Source organism: Pristis pectinata, chromosome 8, assembly GCF_009764475.1.
Source record: "Pristis pectinata isolate sPriPec2 chromosome 8, sPriPec2.1.pri, whole genome shotgun sequence".
Taxonomy (NCBI): domain Eukaryota; kingdom Metazoa; phylum Chordata; class Chondrichthyes; order Rhinopristiformes; family Pristidae; genus Pristis; species Pristis pectinata.
Window position 1 is genome coordinate 65,447,533 of NC_067412.1, and position 20,762 is coordinate 65,468,294.

The following is a 20,762-nucleotide window of genomic DNA, read 5'->3' on the forward strand; positions in this document are numbered from 1 at the left end:
ATTTTCCACAACCCCACAAGCACGATCCTTGTGTGATACAGAAAAAATGTTGAAGAGAAAAATTGAAATGACTTCTGGCTAAGTGGGGACAGTAGAGAAATGATGCACAACCAACCAGACTAAAATCCCTGTGACAAGAATACAAGAATGTGTGCATGAGCAGCATGACCTAATCAATAAGATATTTTAGATTGAAAATTCTAATGTAGCACTGGTTCTGTATGTGTACGTGTAGAGTAAGCATTTAGGATGCTAACGTAAAATTATACAGTAATCAAAACAGAGTCTGTGAGTAGAATCTAAGAATAGGAACAGAGCGTCAGAGCTGCTCTGCCATCAGATTTATATGGGAATAACTTGTCGTTTATGCATCAGCACACAGCAAAGGAAAGCAATCCCTATGAAGCTAATCTAATAATAGACTGTAAGTTAGTGATTACTGTTTCATGTAAAGTAGTTCTTGGTAGCATTAATGGCCTAATTCTGAGGGACTTGCTACTTACTGTGGTGAGACTGGTAACTGGAATACTTCTGACAGATCTACAGGCTCAAGTTTACTGCATGGATTAGCTTGAATAGCCATATTAAATGAAACAGAATAAAATAAAAACAATTTTACACTGAGTGAAGGCCTGACTTATAGGAACTGGCAGCTTCTGTGGCCCAAGGCACAGAATTAGTTTTGCCACTCGATAATTTGACTGATTCACTTCACCGCCCAGAACAGGACATTTTATGCTTGATTTATATGTAATCAAGTCACCTGCTCAGTGCTGGGAAAGGCCAAGTCAATCCTAATCTGCTGAGTACTGAGTGTCTGGTGAAGAATACAACACATCAACGTGTTTCCTGCCACACTGCGGAGATTTTATTAACATGGTTATTAACTCTTCCTGTTCTTGGTTTTAAAAGCGACAGTAATATCTATCATAACATTAAACTTGAAACCCAACCAAGTATAATTTAGCAAATCTGATACAAGTAAGATTACTAGGACAAGCAAATCTTTGCCAAGGACCATTTGCCACAAAGTTTGCACTTCGGTAGTTTTTTTGCACCATTTATGGCCAAGTTGCAAGCCAATTGTCAAATTGCCATTTTAAGTCCTCTACCCTGTGTTACGGATTGATAGAAATTACTGTGTTACATGGGCGCATTGAAATAGATATCACCAAAGAAATGTAACATCCAACGCCCAGCTTTAATTTAACTATTATTTCCATTGTTCTTGAATATATTTGTCAGTTTTCCTAATTGTACAATCAGAATCTTGATCTGCAATACAGATAGATTATTATGACTCTGACGTGGAGGTCCTTCACTCATTCCATTGATGCTTTCCATACACAGAGGAAGCTTTCAGAGTATTGGAAGGTGTCCACATGATATTAGAAATGATGATTTTTCATCTGCAACACTGCTTGTTACAACTGATCCTATCTTGTTAGATCAGGGCTAATATGCCCCTAGCCATCTTAATCTATTACCATGAATTCAGATCAGCTGAGTTTAGTTAATTCACCAAAAATGGAAGATTGAACTCTCTGGGTGTGTATGACTCAATGTTACATTGAATCATGCTTTTGACCAACTTATGGTTTATAACCTAAAGAGAATAAGAAGATAACCTGCTGAAAAATAACATTGTGGGTACTGTTCTAGAATAGAAGAATTAGCACCAAGAAAAAGAATGTAGGATCTTCATAGAGTTAAATGCAATTCAAAGGCAGTTATTGAGTTATGTAAATCTGGGTCACTGACTAATAAAGTTCAATTACTTCAATTCAATTCTAATTCTTTGTAACCCTTTCTGTGAAGAAGCTTGTGCAATACAGTACATGCTGCAATTGGATTTGTGAACTACAAGTGCATGATCAGGCAGAGCCCTGTCATTAACAATTAAAGGTGACCTTGTCATATTTAATAACTGCAGAGCACAAATACTTTTCCAATGCTTAAAGGTTAATGAAAATTGTCACTGCACCTCCATTTGTCTCGCTGTGGGCCACGGTCTTGTTTGTTCGGTAATTTTCAAACACATTTCTATTTTATATGTGTAAGAACTACAGAAGACAAATTCTCTTTAGTTGTTTTGGGGCAAACCAGATGGAGTTCAGACACTATGGGATGTGTCATTTATCACAGTGACAGCAGGTAGGTAGAAGTGCTCCTAGCAGCCCTGGATAAGTCGTCCCTTTTCATATGTAGCAGCTTTAGGGTAGCAATATTGGATTTTCAAGGAAATAAAGAGATTTTAAATTGAATTTAAGTCACAACTTGTAGAACACTGAATAATGTTAACCCATTCCTACCTATTTTAGAGAAATGATTTTTAAATGATATTCACAGCTCTTTATGACTACAATGGATGTGGGAAATTGACTATGATCATTTTTATGTAACTTGAGCATTGCAGTCGACCCACACCATAACCCACTCTATACCATGCAATTCCAGACTCCTTTGATGATAGGGAAACTATACATTAAAAAAATCTTGTGTGTAGAATCTCCATAATTTAAAACGTGATTCTGTCTAATTCCAGCAGCAGTAATACTGAGGACCAACCCTACCAATATTCACAATCTTAGTTCAAAATGTCTGACACTCATCAGCTCTTTCCAATCATTAAAATTCACTATGACAGATGACACTGGTGAGCAAAATTCAATGCACACAAAACATCACAGTAACATGACCTGGCAGTAAAACATAGCTCTGGTTTATATTATAATGAAAGCTAAACCCACACATCAACATTCAGAGCAATTTAAATGGTGTCTTTAATATACTATTTATTTCCTCATATGATTTTCCCCTGCTTCCTCTGCCCGTGCAGGATTCCCTTTAGTGTTTCCTGGCCCTTCAGACTGTGGGATCAGTCTTTATTCATTGGAAGCGGAAGAAAGTCACAGTAACAAATGTCGGCATTGCATCCAGTCCCTGTCTTAGAAAAGAATGGGAGATAGCCAAGCTAATGGACCTCTTGCATGAGATACCACCCCACCCTATCTCATACAAATGCAAGAGTGTTGCTAAGTCCACAGCTTTCAACATCACAATTTTCCAGACCGCACAAATGAAAATATTTGTGATTAGTGAATAAAATTTTTTTTGGAGAACCTTCAAGTAATTCTGAGCTATTAAAACCTTAGATCTTTATCCTAACAAACTAGATCACAAATTCTAACAGTTATGCAGAAATTTACTTTTATGTGTAACAGAGGGACCAAGGAGTACTGTAGAACAGGGGGACCTTGGAGTACAAATACATAGTTCCCTGAAAGCAGCATCACTAGCTCAATGTAACTGCACTGTGCAATGAATTGACCTGTGCGATCGGTACGCAAGACAAGTTTTTCACTGTACCTTGGTACAAGTGACAATAATAAACCAATACCAATACCAATACAGGAAGATGAAGAAGCATTTAGCTCACTGGCCTTCATCAGTCAGGGCATCGGGTATAGGAGTTGGGACATTATGTTGCATTTGTACAAGACATTGGTAACATGTTAATGGATTAGTGTGTACAGTTTTGGCTGCCCTGTTAAAGGAAGTTATTAAGCTGGAAAGAGTGCAAAGAATAATTATGAGAATGTTGCCAGTCTCAGGGGTCTGAGTTATTGGGAGAGGCTGGGCAGGCTAGGACTTTACTCCTTGGAGCATAGGAGACTGTGGAGTGACCTGTAGGAGGTGTATAAAATCATGAGAGGTGATAGGGTGAATGCACAAAGTCTTTTTCCCAGGGAAAGGGAATCAAAAACTAGAGGGCATAGAATTAAAGTGAGAGGGGAAAGATTTAAACGGGGCCTGAGGGGAAACTTCTTAATGCAGAGGATGGTGCGTATATGGATCGAGCCACCAGAGGAAGTGGTTGAGGCATGTACATTAACAACATTTAAAAGACACTTGGATGGGTACATGGATGGGAAAGATTTAGAGAGATACGGGCTAAATGCAGGCAAATGGGATGAGCTTATATGGGCATCATGGTCGGCGTGGACGAGTTGGGTTAAAGGGCCTGTTTCCGTGCTGTATGACTCTATGAGTCTTATTTGTTCTTTTGCAATAGTAAAGGAATCTGATTGGTTTTGAAAGTCACAGAAGAGACAATAGCACAGTCCCTCTAATTTATTTCCAGTGGAGCTGTAGGAAACAAGTGTTACTTGCAAAACCTATTATCCAGCTTCACATAAAGTAGCATTTGATGGCACAATTGATGCCCTGAATCAGGTCATCGGATTGCCAAGGAAGCTTTTTGGTGCAATATTTGGAGCCTTGAGGAGGCAGCACTTCCTACTACACCACTGGGCCACCCAAGTTACTGAATAAAATGTCTCAAAAATACCTGCACAGTTACCAGAATCATTGATTTCTGGAGATACAGTTAAATAACCTGTGGCTGCAGAATATTTCAGGTTTTTGTTGGTCTTTTCAAGAAGATAGCATTTGGAATTTGTACAGTAAAAACAAGAGCATGGGTTGAAGCACAGTCACTCTTGCAAAGAACAAACAGACAAAATAGGCCAGATGGCTGACTCTTGTGCTACAAGTTACTAAGATTCCATAAAAAATTTGATTTTCTTTCCCTTTGGCTTCTCACCCACACTGTCATCCCTACACAAAAGAAATCCAATCAGGGCAATGTGAGTGACCCCTTGGGGGCCCTGGGTCAAAGGGAGTGGTTGAGCCCTTGCCTCATAATTCCAGTATTCTGTGCCATAGCCATCAGGTTAAAGTTAAAGTGAAAGTCGAGTTTATTGTCATATGCACAAGTACATGTGTGCACAGGTGCAATGAAAAACTTACTTGCTGCAGCATCACTGCCACATAGCATCATATAAGCAGGATTCACAAGATAAGCATAAATTAAACATAAATTATACACAATTTTTACAAAAAAAACACAATTAGAACAAAAAAAAAGTCCATTTTAGTGCAAAGTGATCAGAGTGGTCATAGTGTTGCTAAACTGTGGTGATTAGGAATTTGCTGGTTGGTTCAAGAACCAAATGGTTGAAGGGAAGTAACTGTTCTTGAACCTGGTCATGTGGACTTCCGGCTTCTGTATCTTCTGCCCGATGGTAGCTGCGAAAAGAAGGCATGGCCCAGATGGTGGGGATCTTTGCTGATAGATGTTGTCTTCTTGAGGCAGCGCCTCCTGCAGATACTACCGATGGTGGGGAGGGATGCGCCCAAGATGTATTGGGCAGAGTCCACCACTCTCTGCAACTTCTTACGTTCTTGCATATTCGAATTGCTGTACCAAACCATGATGCAACCAGTCAGGATACTTTCAACGGTACATCTGCAGAAATTTGTTGGAGTGTTCGGTGACAAGCTGAACCTCCTTTAACCTCCTAAGAAAGTAAAGATGCTGGCACACTTTCCTTATGATTGCATCTATGTGCTTGGCCCAGGACAGTTAACACACAGAAATTTAAAGCTGCTGACTCTACACCACTGATCCTCCAATGTAGGCTGGCGAATGTTCACCCTCCTTCCCCTTCCTAAAGTCAACAATCAGCTCTTTAGTTTTGCTGACATTGAGCAAGAGGTTGTTGTTGTGGCACCACTCAACCAGATGTCATATCTCACTTCCGTAAGCTGACTCATCGCCACCTGTGATTTGTCCAACAACGGTAGTGTCATCGGCGAACTTGAAGATGGCATTGGAGCTGTACTTAGCCAATGTGTGTATAGAGAGCAGAGCAGGGAGCTAAGTATGCAGCCTAGAGGTGCACCTGCGTTGATGATCAGTGAGGAGGAGATGTTGTTACCAATCCTCACTGATTGAGGTCTGCCAATGAGGAAGTTGGGTATCCAGGTAAGGGGAGGATCAGATGTGGTTTCATCCCATCCTGCCTCATATTAAGTGGATCACTGACATAATTAAATCTCACATTTAAATTCTTGACAGCTATTAGGAGGCTAGAGAGGGATGTATCCCTGTGGTACTATACCCAGCAGGGGACCAACACATTGGAGAGAGGAAGGAACTTGAGAAAATTGGCAAAAAAATCTTCAAAAATAGTGCTTTACATTTAAAAATATTGATTATAAAAAAGATCAATATACCATTATAAAATATATATAAATGAAGAACTGATATCAGAATTCCAAATCTGAGAATTCACTTCATGTAAGTTATTTGTTATTACTTCTTATTGATAAAACCAACAACTCTCATCGCATCTTGGGAGAAAATGGCAATATATAAATTGAGCAATGAATTAGAGTATCAAACAACATTGAATCTGAAACAATGTAACAACAAAGCTATATTGTTTTTTATGAATACTCAAAAAATCCAATATTCCAACCTCTACTGAAGCATAAAACCCCCTGAAGGACAAGCCTATTCAATCAATATTAGTTCATTTCAATTGAAGAGCTGTACAATGTCTGTGCTGATGATTTTATGGATTTCATTACCTGTTGGTGAGATGATTCCTGGCGATAAGAGACCTGGGACAGCATGGGGTATGATGCGAGAATTTTCTGGCAATGTGACACTCAGGGTCCGTTTTGGGGGTCTTCCAGGCCTTGAGCTGTCGTGGAAGGAAAGAGGTTATTTTAATTGTTTTGGTTACTTTCAAAAGAAACATTTTTATACTGGTACCACTATGTCTCCCAATAACAACCAATTTATAGGACCATGAAATGTAAAACCATAAATCCCGCAGAACATCTACCAAAGCTTGTCTAGTCAATTCTACTTCTATTTCCTCTCATTCATGGGAATGTGAACACTGCTGCCAAGGCCTGTGTTTAACGTCAATCCTTAACTGTCCCTAAACCAAGTGGCTTCCCAGGTCATTTCAGAGCGTGATCAAGATTGAATCTCATTGTTTTGGGTCTGGAGTTCAAACTAGGAAAGGATGACTGATATGTTTTCCTAAAGGACAAGGGTGAACAAAATGGATTTTTACAACAATCCTATAGTTTCATAATCACCATTACTGTCGCCAGCTGTGTATTCTAGATTTAATAAATTACCTGAACCTAAATTCCCTGGCTGTGTGATGAGATCCCAATTTCACTCTTCAGGTCAATAATCCAGGCCTCTGAATTCCAGTTAACCACAATGCCACCATATCCATTTTGCTCTGGGGGGAGGTGGAAATAGCGAGGTGGAAACGGACCAACACATTTGAAACTAGTCTTCCTTCAACATTATTCATAATCGAAGGGATTTTATTACTAGAGCATGTTAAATTAAATGCCTTTATTGCACCAGTGGGACTTGTTAATGGCTATTGATTTCTAAACAAATGCAAGAAATATAGCACAACTTGGGTCTGAATTGTGCTGCATAATTTTTGAAATGCAAAGATCTGAAATGAATGGAAAGAGTATAAGTTTCCAAATAATACAATGGCCTTCATCAATGGGCAGGTCAAAAAGGATATTAAATGGTTCCCTCCCAAGTGAAATTAACTCTGTACAAATATGCTTATTTTAAAATTACAAGGTCTCAATATTAAAAATGTTTTACCATTCCAAGAATCGGATTAAAGAAGAAATGTTTCCCAGAGAAAAGTAATTTAGAAAATAATCCTGATCTGTTTTGAATTGGTTTTCAAAGCACATGAGGGGGTTCCTGCAAATGAGATTGGAATTAGAAACAATTGTTCAGATCACAGTAGAGAAAGAGGACGAGCATATCCATGTGTTTTCAGAGAGTGAATTTAAATGAGATTCATAAAAGTAAAATGGAACTATTTCATAAGTTCCACAAACTTAAGACAACTTGGAGGATGGGAAGAATAAAAGATGAAAGCAAAAGCATTTTTACCAGATAAGTTGTAAATACATTACTGACTTGTTCAGGGATTAATAACTTTATTCTAACTGCCTGAAGATCTCATTTGTGCAGAATCCCCTGCAGCAAAACAATCGCAATCATAAATCCCCAAGCAGATCAATAGCATACATTTTCATGCGTTACTAGAAAAAGACTGCAAACTGTGCAAAAAGATATTCATTCAAAATAATTTGTATCTGAAATGCCCAACAGAATGAAACGAGCTTTCTGATTTAAGATTGCTTTAACAGATTAGGAATGTAGTAAATATAATGAAGGTTATTTAAACTGTCAAAAGCAAGAGGATACAAAACAACTTTTTTTTTAAACGAGCAGTTTTAATGAGTCCTTTTAAAAATAAGTTTCCGCTAAAAGCTCATAAAACCTGGCCAGCTTTGTTGATACAAGGTTGCTATTAAATTTTTCTAGTTTTCAAAGTAGAACTGATTTCGTTGTTAAGTAGAAAGCTAAGAAGCACGACTTTCTCTTCCCAACGGATGATTACCACTTTCTGAGCCTAGTTTTACAATCACAATACAAGCTAGATTAACCCAGAGTATCAAAGCTCGGCTTAATGATTTGGTTCAGTGTGACTGAAGTTGAGCTCGTGAAATTATTGCTGGGGTCAGAGCCAAAAACTACACTGAAATGGCCCTTATCTTTGTGGTTATGATTGGTTTTCAATCATTTATGTGATATGGGTATCACTGACAAGGCCAGCATTTATTGTCCATGTCTAATTGTCCTTGTAAAGAGGGGAGGGTTGGTGGGGTGAGCCTCCTCTCAAAATACTGAACTCTGTTGTGAAAATACGCCCAAAGTGCTGTTGGGTAGGGATATCCCAGATTTAGAGCCAGCAATAATGAAGGAACAGTGAAATATTTCCAAGTCAGGAGGTGGTCTTCTGAAGCACCTGCCACCCTTGTCCTTCAGGACAGTTAAGTACAATGGTTGACCAGGTGCTATCCAAGAAGTGCAGTGAGCCTTGTTGATGATATTCACCACAGCTACCATGAGGCAGCAGTGGACAAAGTGAGTGTTTAAGGTGGTGGACAGGGTGCCAGGTAAGTGTCCCACATTGTCCAAGATGTTGTTTGAGTGTTGAGATATACTCATTCCAAGCAAGTGGGAAACATTCCACCAAACTGCTGAATTATGTCTTGTAGATAGTGGAAATGCTTTGGGAAATTGGGAGATGAGTCTCTAGATGTAGTGTATATGGTAACAAAAAGTGTAAAATTCCATTGCCATAATCCTGCACAAACTACCCTTATTTACATCACATATTAGTTTGCATAGCCTACCATGGTAAATAACATAAGCACCTCTTATGAGTACATGCATACTCATTTTTTCCTTTGCTTCTTTTTACTTTGCTGATTTCCTGCCTCTTACAGATATCCGTAATTTCGAGCATCACACTCACCAACCAATAGGAAGTGCAAGGAAGCTGTCAGCTGTAACTTACCCTTGGATCATTCCTCTCAGCCAGATGCTCTCCCCACCAACTTGCCCCCTTTGTCATCCTGCCATTCCTCCATTCAATACACAATCTGCATTGTGAAGGGCCATAACTATGGTCTGAGCTCTTTCCATGTCACCGACAGACTAGCACACCAACATGCTGAGCCCAGGCCTACTGGCCATCTGAATCTGACCACCCGACTCCAGGGTTTAGAGAGTCAGCAAGGCTGGCCGTCCACATCCAACCCAGGCAAGGGTGGGCAGGTGTGGGTATTACAGCGAATCTGGCTTATGGACTAAATCCAGCTCCCCTTGCCCCACTAATTCAGCAAGCAGCCTCCACATTTTTGTTGTAAACATGCTAGGTTTTGCACTTCTTGGTCTGTGGTCAGTTGGAAGATTTCCATCTGTATAGCACCTTGTATGAGCTCAGCATGCCTCATAGCACTCACAGCAAAACGAAGTCTTGACTTGGAACTTTAAAGCAATCTTGAAAGGGGTTCACCTCAGCATTGTACTCTTGATGAGATGGTTCCATACTTTAGTGATGGAACCATCTCACCAAGAATAACTTTTTTATGTGAGAGTAAATTTGCTTTTAGAAGACGTTTCTCATCATTTACCCTGAGGTTAATGGGGTACGTACAAGATAGAACATAGAACAGTACAGCACAGGAATAGGCCCTTCGGCCCACAATGTTTGTGTCAAACACAATGCTGAATTAAACTAATTCTCTTCTGCCTGTACGTGATCCATATTCTTCCACTCCCTGCATATTCAGGTGTCTATCAAACAGTTTCTTAAACACTACTATCATATCTGCTTCCACCACTTCCACCAGCAGCCTGTTCCAGACTCCTACCACTCTCTGTGTAAAAAAAACTTGCCTCACATATTTTCTTTAAACTTTCTCCTGCTCACTTTAAATGCATGTCCTTGAGTACTTGACATTTCTACCCTGGGAAAAAGATTCTGACTGTCTACCCCATCTGAGCCCCTCATAATCTTATAAATTTCTATCAGATCTCCCCTCAACCTCTGATGCTTCAGAGAAACAAGTTTGTACAACCTCCCCTTATAGTTCATACCCTCTAATCCAGGTAGCGTCCTGGTAAACCTCTTCTGTACCCTTTCCAAAGCTTTCACATCCTTCCTGTAACGGGGTGACCATAATTGCACACAATACTCCAGGTGCGGCCTAAACGAAGTTTTATATAGCTGCAACATAACTTCCTGCCTCTTATACCACAACCAATGAAGGCAAGCATGCCATCTGCCTTCTTTACCATCCTATCTACTTGCATGGTCACTTTCAGTGAGCTACGGACTTGGACCCCAAGGTCCCTCTGTACATCAATGCTGGGTACTGGGGAGATCAACAGACCCAGACTGCTTCCATTGGGAAAGCTACTTTTCAATGGTCTAGTCCAATTGTGTTGCTTGTTCAAGTCAACAGGACAACACTGTCACCAGCATGGAGGACATCTGCAGTAAGTTTGCAACATATGGGCACTACTAATTCAGTAATCCATCTGTGTCCTCAACCATTAACCTATTACTCAGATCCAGCCAGCACTATCTCATCACATATTGTGCTACCCACATAAGAAAAATACATGAATGATTTTTTGATGTGTTAAATGTTGCTAGTGTGTTTAATCCCTTTGCCACTGAATACCTTGGCATACTCAAGCCCAGTCACGCCATTATGGTACTTTTCCCAACGTGCAGGGGTCTAATATTGCCATCAGGTGTTCAACAATAAGTCCTTAGAGAATGTGAAATGTGGCAAAGCATTTTCTGTACTTTGCATCTGAACACCACGTCCAGCTATATGTAGATAAGCCTATAAATGAGTTATAAAGAAAAAGTTATAAGGTTGCATGAAGGATTGATGTGGGTGAATACCAAAGATGAAAGGACTAACTTGATCAGTTAACCTTATATTACTCGATTGCTTAAACTAGCTTCTCCCACTTCTGTTTCCCGATATTGGGATTATCGTTCCACCATTCATTCTGGCTGACAATTTCTGCCAGCCATGGTGCACTGTAGTCCTCTGGGAAAGGTGTTCTGGAGTGCCAATAATGGCAGGTCTAATCAAATACATCACATTTCAACAGAATGTCAACTTTGCAATCCATCAAACTGCACTGGGGTCAGCAAAAGCTTCCCAGAGACTTGGTTTCATCTGACCTCTTGTGTGTTTCCAGCATATTCTGTTTTTATCTCATTTTCATCTGTCCTTCCAGCTTGTATCCCCATGTGGAAGGTCTGCAGGAGAGAGGATGCTCAGGAGTCATGAATGTGATTTTGCCATCCAGTGTCAGGGGAGCTCCAGACAAACCAGGAATGATGAGAGTGAACAGTCGTAGCTTGACATTTATCTTTGATCAGAATGTTAAATGACCAACTGAGGTGTAGAATTTAAAATTAATAACAGGTACCTAAAGAGGTAGGGGTGTCCCTGAACCCCATGAATAGACAAATGCTGCAGCCTACAGAATATTTCCTCCTGTCCTATGGTAACACACATGCAAAGTGTAACTGATGCCTTCTATTATATCAAGTCCATCAAATAATATTTTAACATTGGATTTTTTTAAAAATAATAGCTTTATGTACAGAATATTTACTGACATTTGCTTTGTTATGATATTTATCCACAATTGGCCTCATGTAAATTCATGCATTAGGACTAATCAGTCAGAGCTCCATACTTAATGAGAGTTTGTGTCTAAAACATTCCCAATCCCAAAGTCATATATGACTTCCATCAGTAAAGTTGCAAGGATAGAATTTCCAGTAGATTGCCATATTTGTTCCAGTGCAACTTGACCGATATCAGTCAAGCCAGTGGAAATGATTGATGAATTATAAACATAGATCATGTCTAACACATTAAAGGTTCTGCAATTGTTTGTCCTAATTTAAAGAACATAGCGTTAGAAGGCAGGTGATCTATGGTAATAACCACTAAATTAGTTATAATCATAGATCAAATTCATTTCCAGTAATTTCACCCATTTGCAGTGCTTCAAGAAATCTCTTAAAATTGCTTATTTATATAGTAGAAAACCTATTAAAGAGACAACTGTGTAGATGTCTTTACAATATTAAACTCTAAGCCAGTATATATACATATATAAATTAGAAGTATTCAAATGTAACTTTTTTAAGTACTTTATGATTCAGCAACAGATTATGAAATAATTTGCATTAATATCCATTAAATAATTAGTCAGCACAATATCACCTAGACAACAACATTTTAAAATCCTCTATGGATATACTTTGCAGAACTTTGGATTAAGTATGAATCAAACAACATGGAGCTGTTGCAAGGCTTGACCATCTTAATTGTATGTAGAATAGAATGTGATAGGGTTTTTTTGAATGTGGGTCAATAAACTGAAATAATACCATTAAAGAAAAAAATGTGCTGTTGATTCACCCTTTCCATAAAGTGAGTGATGGTACAGTCTTCTCTTTAACTCTGAACAAGCAGTGCAGGGAGAACTCAATGAATGTTGCTGGTTATGTTTATGTCCATAAGTATCATTTTCTTCCTTCACACACTTTGCTACTTGCCATGTGGGTCAGCTGTGTCCATACTGCCAGGTGGATAGGATGCTATGATAATGCTCAGCACTCCACCCGAGGGAGAAAGGAAAAATTGAAGGATTTCTCACCTACAAACCTTAGTAACCAGCTCCAGTGGTTGGAAAACAAGACTCCTGTCAGCTGTTATGGAAATTTATTTTAAAAAGCAAATCTGTCCTTGATTTTCATCACTCTTTAGTCGGAATCAAGGATCTCATCATGGAATTCCCTCCCTAAACCTTTCTCTCTCTCTTTCCTTCTTTAACTTGCACATTGGGATTTACTATATTTGAGGTACAGCATGAATACAAGTTGTTACATCTGATTGTCATACAAACAGCCCAGAGAATTTACTCAGTCAGGCAATGTGCTTCAGGGATGTTTTGACAAAAAAACATACTCCACAAAACAAGTATCAGCTTAAGAAGCAGGCTCAAACATCTGCACTATTACTGATATACTTGTTTCTACATTAATGCCAAAAGCATCAATGTTGAGGCAAAAGGGGTGAATGCTGAGCATTTCCCTGTTACTTTATTTTCATGAGCCATTTGTTTAGTGAATATCTATCTGTATTTCCAGAGCAACCCTGTGAAGCTCAATATTCTCTCCAAGTCATCAACCCAATGCCGGCAGATTGGCGTCAAAGTCTCTGTTCTCTTCACAAACCATCAAACAATACCTTTTCCATTGAGTGTTTCTAACTAATCAGCAGAGACTGGAGAAAGCCCATGACCAGTCTGTATTCTCCTAAGAGGCCAATCATTCTGACAACGGTGATAAGGAGTGGGCACATTTCAACTGAGCTCTCTTTGGCCTTACCCCTCCCAAAGCTCCGCTCCTTGGCTACTGAAATGAATCAATACAAATGCTCCATGATGGTTTCTGTAAATAAGAACATTTATCAAACTAATTACATCTTGTTTCCTTTCATTCGGAAAGGTGTTCCTGCAATGTCTTTTGGTACTTACCAGATAACTTTGGGAGCCCAAAACAAACTTAACCTCTAGGCTGCCTTGATCTTCAAAGGTGTCCCAGCCCCAATCTATGCATTTAAGATCTGATAAGTTAGCAAAAACAGACACAAATGTTAACAGCTTCCTAATCCAAAGGAAAACAGTGTTATCATTGCAACCTGCACATTTTGTGAGAAGAAAGCAAAGTAAGAAACCTACTAATCAATCAATAAATCCAGGATTCAGGACTCTTTCAGAGCAGAAAGCAGAATTCAAAAGCCTATGAAAAATTTTTGACCTGTGCATTTCGAGAAACTACTGAACAAAGGAAAATGTTCAACAAATTAGTCATTTTATATCATCGAGTGTAATGGAGGAATTCTGACTGAACTCCTTCACTCTGTAGGACTTGTGCCACTAATGGTCATTATTAACCAGGGCACAGTTCTCTTTTTAATGACAACCCAAAGAATTTGAACTTCTTGTTTTTAAATAATGAAGGCTGGAATGCAGCCAGGAAGGAACAATTTGAGAAGTACACAGCTGTATTTGAGATAAGCATTGAAGAGCACAATCATACTTAGTTTGAATTCAGACTGCCCTATTGTGAACGTAATTCCACTGTTGTTAAGTTCCTCAACATACAGATCTTTTACAGAGTCTGAACTACTATCCTCTTACGCATAATTTCTGGCTACAATAATTCCAATATTGCAAAGTGAATATGCTTGGTGACGTACTTGTCCAAAGGGAATGGTGTTTTATTTTGAGTTCTTGCAACCAAATGAACCTGCAATTATTTGTAATGTCAAATACTACAATCAACAGAAAAATAAAGTGCATCTTTAACCTGCAACAGAATTCACACAGAGAAACATATTTATCATGGAATTAACAATGGTGTTCAATTCACTCAGCAAAAGCCCTTGAATGTAAAGGTTTATTGGAAATGTAATAGGAATTAATTATCTATTGTTGGCACTTTGCTCTAAATATAATTTGTTAAGTGAAAGTTGCCCAATATTCTTCTTCACCTATTTGTATACTGTAACTGATGTATTTTGAGTAATCGCAGTTAACCCAAGAGTTATAGTCTCTTGTTAATCTGTAATGCATTCAAATAGAATTTACCTGGAAAAATGCACTTGGGTGAGACTTCAACCTGTTAATTTTTCCTCTGATAACCAACTTATCCCAGATGAACAGTGTACATTCTGAGTAAAACATTCCCCAAGGAAGTAGAGAAATTCCCTGGTCCCCAGCTACCAGAAGAGTTCTCTTTCTGCTCGAATGGAACACGGGTAGCTGTTTCTATACCGGTGAATGAATTTTCAGCTAGATTTTACCAGCATTTTTGAATCTGAAGAATGCTTGGGCTTTTAGTCAGATGTATGCTAAGTGGCATAGCTGAACAATTTCTGTGTGATGAATTAGATTTTCCAGACTGTTCTGGAATGAATTGGTCTGTACGAATTGAACTTTTAAAAAGATTGCCTACAATCACCCCTACCCCTGCTGCTCTCCTCCTTGTCTCCCAGTTCGTAATGATCTAACAGAAGTGACAATTCTTAGATTGGTTTGTTTTTGTGATGGTTTTCCATTACATAGATACATTTCTGATTGAGCTACATATATGGACTCCCATGCTAATTTTAACTTAATAGTGGCTTATACAGGTTGATAAATGGCACTAAAGTGGTTCTATTAACTTCTACCAAAGAAAAAATTGCGGAAGTACCTGTCACAGGCAAGGGGTTCTAAATGCCACAAACTGACCTGGGTTAACGCCACTCTGACTACCCATCTCCTCCCCACCTTCTCACATTCTCTCCCCATCCTTCCTTCTGAGATCAGAGTTCCAATAAGGGTAGGAATGCCTTCTTCAAGCCTGCCTTATAGTCCAACAGTCCACAGCCCAACAATTACCTAAATCGGACTAGGCCTCCCTCAGAGATTGCTTGGACAAGCAGCTGATGAATCTTGCCTGTCTGAAGTCTGCTCCGATTGGGGAGAATGTGATCAGTCCTGGAAATCCAGAACTTTAATTCAGAGCTGAGAGTGCCTTTGTATTCAGAGCTAGTGCATCACTGCTTGGTCAGAGGTTCATCGAGAGCAAAATATTATGACACTTCTTTCTTGTTTCAGAGCATTGCTTTAGTTTTACTAGTTACACCTCATTTGAACCTTTTTACTAGCTTTAAAAAAAGAGGCAAAATGTATCCAGAGTCACGAGCAACATGATACTCTGACTCACTGATGGCGAAACAATCAGACTGCAGAACAAATGCACTCTATTACACAACTAATCTGATTATAGCCAAGCAGTGCCATCGATGCTTAATGAACAATCAACATTAATCACTTTTGTGGTTGTTCAAGCTCTTAACTTGATACTTTGTGTTATTTATTGCAACGGGTGTACAAGCAAACACTGTTTTATTGCACAATATGGACCTAGTACATGACGTCCAGTTTATCAGAGAGAGTTTTCCACTTGTTTACTCATTCAATTTGAGAGCAAGCTGTAGTGAGCAAGGACTATAACCAAAGAACACAAGCCTTATAATTTATATGAGTCCCCTTTACCATTAAAGCGTATCTAATTATAAACACCTTCCTTCTAATTGTAATGTATCATCCAGCAACACTTGTCTTGATTTTGGTCTTTTCATTATCCACAAGATCTTGAACACCTTTGGTACATTGTAATGATGAGCATATTGGGAATAAGCTTTGCTTTTCTTCAGTAAATATATCTTGAAAAGCAGCTTAATACTCAGTCAAACAGGGAATGAAGTATTGTGGAATTTTTGACCTAACCTCCACAACTTGTAGTCAACAGAACAAATAAACATTGAGATATAGTTGGCATATTCATACATGTTTACAATCATTAATAATCAAAATATTAATTTAAAGAGGCATGTTTTAGCTTGAACCTATTTCCCCTATCTTGACATTATGAATCATATGTTGGCTATTGATATACTGAAATATTAATGGATAATTCTACATCCCACTAATAACGCAACACATAATGAAGCTTGATAGAATGGAAAAGTCAATTGCATTTACATGGTATTGGAAAATCCTTAAGGGGGTCACAGTTTTAATTTTAATTTAAACTCAAGTCTTTATGCATACATTCAGGGATTTAAAACCACCTAACAACATTATACCAACGCTAAGTATCCTTTAGAGAATTTTATGAGAATACGCAGAAATTGGATTGCGTACATTTTTCTACAGTGCATGATTCAATTTCAATATAAAAACAAATCAATTTGTAAAGGAAAAGTGTTTACTTACTGCAAGCTCCATAAACTCCTCTAATTTTTCTTCCAGATCCTCCGTGCATCTGACATGCAAGGAAGAACCCAGACTACACAAGAACAGCACACACCTGCATGTCACTTCCGTGATTTAGGACCATGCATAAGTGGTCAGTGGAGGGTACAGGCCTTAACAATATTTTGAGGCCTACCTCATTGTTACTTAAAAGGGACTGATCTGAGCAGGTGCTAGTGCCTTGGTGCTTGGTGCTGGGATCCTGCCTCTTGTGGGTCACCTTTAAGTTAAATACTTAATATTGCAACAGCTCTTCCTTGGGCACCTCATCATCAACCCACCCACCAGCTTGTGGCCCTCACCACTTCCCCTTCCACTAAGCACATGCCCAACTCACTAACCATCACCTCAAATGATCTACCACCTGACCTATTGTTCAATTCACTGCCGATCTGTCTCCTGAATACATTCCCCCATCCCCAACCCTCACTACTGATCTAGCACTTGAATCACCATTCCCACTCCATTGATTTGTTGCTTGACTCCTCCTACACCCGCTACCCCAGCCATCTAGTATACAACCTCAAACATTGACTATCCATTACCCAATGTCCTTAACCTAGCTGTCTACTGCCCTACCCTCACCATCTCATCTTGACATGCTACACCAGATAAATTTACCTAATGCTTGAGGTCACAATGTGTCCCACTGGGCTCTCACCCCTGTGATTTGGACCCAGACCTAACTGATATGCTTTGCGTACTTGCTCTGCAATGGCGGAAGGCAAGATTCAAAGTCCTCTGAGTGTGCAGGGCCTATCCAGAAGCACAGAACAAATACTTTGCTGGCCTGTTCTCATCAACAAATAGGCCTCACTCAATCTTAAGCATAACCATTTTCAATAAATGAGAAGAAGCGGTTTATCTCAATTTCCAACCAAACACAACATTGGTATCAAGTATGCATGGCACAGGGTCTGTCCTGCAAGGTCACCACCACTACCACCATTTCTCATCTTTGGTGTATGTAACCAAAAAAAAGATCGAGGCAAATAAAAATGGGTTAAATGGCTTCTTTCTGTGCCATAACTTTCCTGCAATTCTAATCAAGTCTAAAATAGATTTTCAATCATCCCTATTCTCACTGAATGGGCTTTATTATTTGTCCCCTAACATTATGGAAATAAATCCATGAATACCACACCAGGACAGGTTCAGATCTGCAATTCCCTGTACAGTTAAGTTCTTAATTAGATCCATGCCATCAGGATAAGACTGGTCTCCACAGAGGGCAATAACAAATCAATGCTTGAATCAACCCAACTCCACACACAAAAAAATAAAGCTTCCATAAAATTAATCAATTGTGACATAGGCTGGGTCCTTGAAGTAGGTTCCAAGATGTAGTAACCTGTCTGATCTCTCAGTCTGGGAAATACTGTGTGATATAAAAAAGATCTAAACAGAAAGAAGAATAATTGTGTAAATTAAAAGATTTAATTTGTGTAATTTAAAAGAAGGGGGGAGATTTTGAGCCAGGTACTGAGGTAGAAGTAATTATGAGGCAATCAGCACTCACTGTTATTAACATATACATCAGACTACAATTCCAGCAACTGAACAGATGCAGTTAAAGCCAGAAATCAGAAAGCCGCTTCTGAGATGCCATGCTCATCTAAAAGCTACATTAACCAGCTAAGACTATGGAAGAGGAGTTGAGGCCAGCATAGCTCAGCCATGATCATATTAAATGGTGGGGCAGGCTTGAGGGGCTTGATGGACTACTACTGCTCTTATTTTCTTGTGTTCTTGGACCATCAATCATATGGAATATAGATTGATTCCACATGATCCACTGAATCAAATAGAATAGCAAGAAATTGTGATACTTACCTGACAACCATGCACTAAACTCAGCAGGTTTCTCCATTCGATGAACATTTTTAACAATATGATGAGAGCCCCAAACAACCTTTCTGGCACTGAAAATTAACTTTATCAGTTAGAGGCATTATGTCTCCAGACTAAAGTTACTTTGGAGATTAAAAAAAATTAGATAAAAATTTTAATTAATTTAAATCTTTTGGACTCCTTTATCACTATTAATCCAAATTTTCTTTCTCTTTTTTTATTTCACTTGCTGCACCTATTTAAAAAGAATTCACTACTCTGACTGACACTTGCCAGTTCAGACTGTGCACTGTTCTTTTCATAGTCCTTCAGTTTGATTGGTTAAAGAGATAGGCAGTTGTTTCTCATGTTCACAAATGCATTTTGGATGATTGGCTGACAGGAACTTCCAGGGCAAAGACCCATAAGAAGTCTTGAGAGCAGAGCAAGTGTACTCACTGCAAAATGTAGCCCAAAGTTAAAAATGAAAAATAATAAACACTCTGCATTTGATGTTAATATTGTAGATTTACTCAGCAGTCTTCAATACATGCTCCTGTACAGTAAAATCCATAAAGAGACTTATTTGCAATCATTATTACCTACATATTGCAATCAAAATGTAGAAAGGCAAATTATTTTGCAGCACCCCATCATACAAATTTTGCTACCAATGCTTTAAAAAAATTTACATTGTAATCTCATAAACAAATCCATTTTATTAAATAAACATCACCCAGCAGCTTTCATCTGGGAGCACATACATTTGCAACAGTTTTCCTTTCCTTGGAACACATTCACACAAAACGGATTTACTGATTTATTATCTATTTCTTCCGTACTCCATTGCTAGTAAAACAAAAGCTTTGTTGTATTAGGTTTTACACGATTGGGTTTTACATAAATTTGAGACCATGCGACCTGTGCACATTTTATTTAGGATCAGGATTTGAATATTACCACTTACACTGTAGCCATGTAAACTGTGGCACCAAGACAAAGGCTCCATTACATTTGAACCATTACCTGCAATCTTTATTATAAATAGAAACAAGCTGTAGTGGCTTTCAATCTCTTTTTTTTCTCCCCAAGACTTAAAATATAATTTTAAATAGTAGTTATCAGTCTGAAAAGGTCCCAAAACATTCATTAAACCTTAATCTATTCAGGCATATTTCTTGGCTAAATGGTGAATATATCTAACTCTGATCAAGCCTGGCTGACATCTTGATGAATTGCTGTTACATGACTTCATAATCTGAAAGCCCGGTATATTTGGTCAGCCCTTTACTGCTGAAAGAAAGGCATAAGCTGCAAAGTTTGTCATGTGGTGCTGCTGCCAACTGATCAATGTCCTTCTGTGTCACAGAATAAGAAAGGATTCAAACACTATATGTATTTTGTGACTGTGTGTAAGATTTTAGGACCAGTTGAACACTGAAATTCAAAGTATGTTTTTAGGCTGGAGTCTTTTGGCATGCAAGGTATGTAAATCATTAATAGCATATCATAGCTCTGCTGTTCCATTAAGCAGGGGTATGTGAACCAGGACTTGAAAATTCCCTCCTTTATACAGTAACCACATACATTTTGGCATAAAAACAAAAGTTCACTTTATGTTTGTGAGGCATTTCACATCTGTGGAGGGATGTAACTGATCTTGTACGGGATGAAAATATATCAGCCAAAATGTCCCAGAATGGGGGGGGGGGGGGGGGGGGGGGGGGGGGGAGGGCGTGAAATGTTAATC

The 20,762-nt window shown here is 38.8% G+C and overlaps 1 protein-coding gene across 4 annotated transcripts in view; it reads right to left on the reverse strand.

The window, feature by feature from the left end:
- The window catches only part of dacha (dachshund a), a 294,607-nt gene that overhangs the window by 152,511 nt on the left and 121,334 nt on the right, over nucleotides 1-20,762 (reverse strand). For all 4 annotated transcript variants that reach the window (XM_052021416.1, XM_052021413.1, XM_052021414.1 and 1 more), the window contains exon 2: nucleotides 6,439-6,554. In XM_052021416.1, coding sequence (XP_051877376.1) covers nucleotides 6,439-6,554 — 116 coding nt within the window. The remainder of the gene's footprint in view (nucleotides 1-6,438; nucleotides 6,555-20,762) is intronic.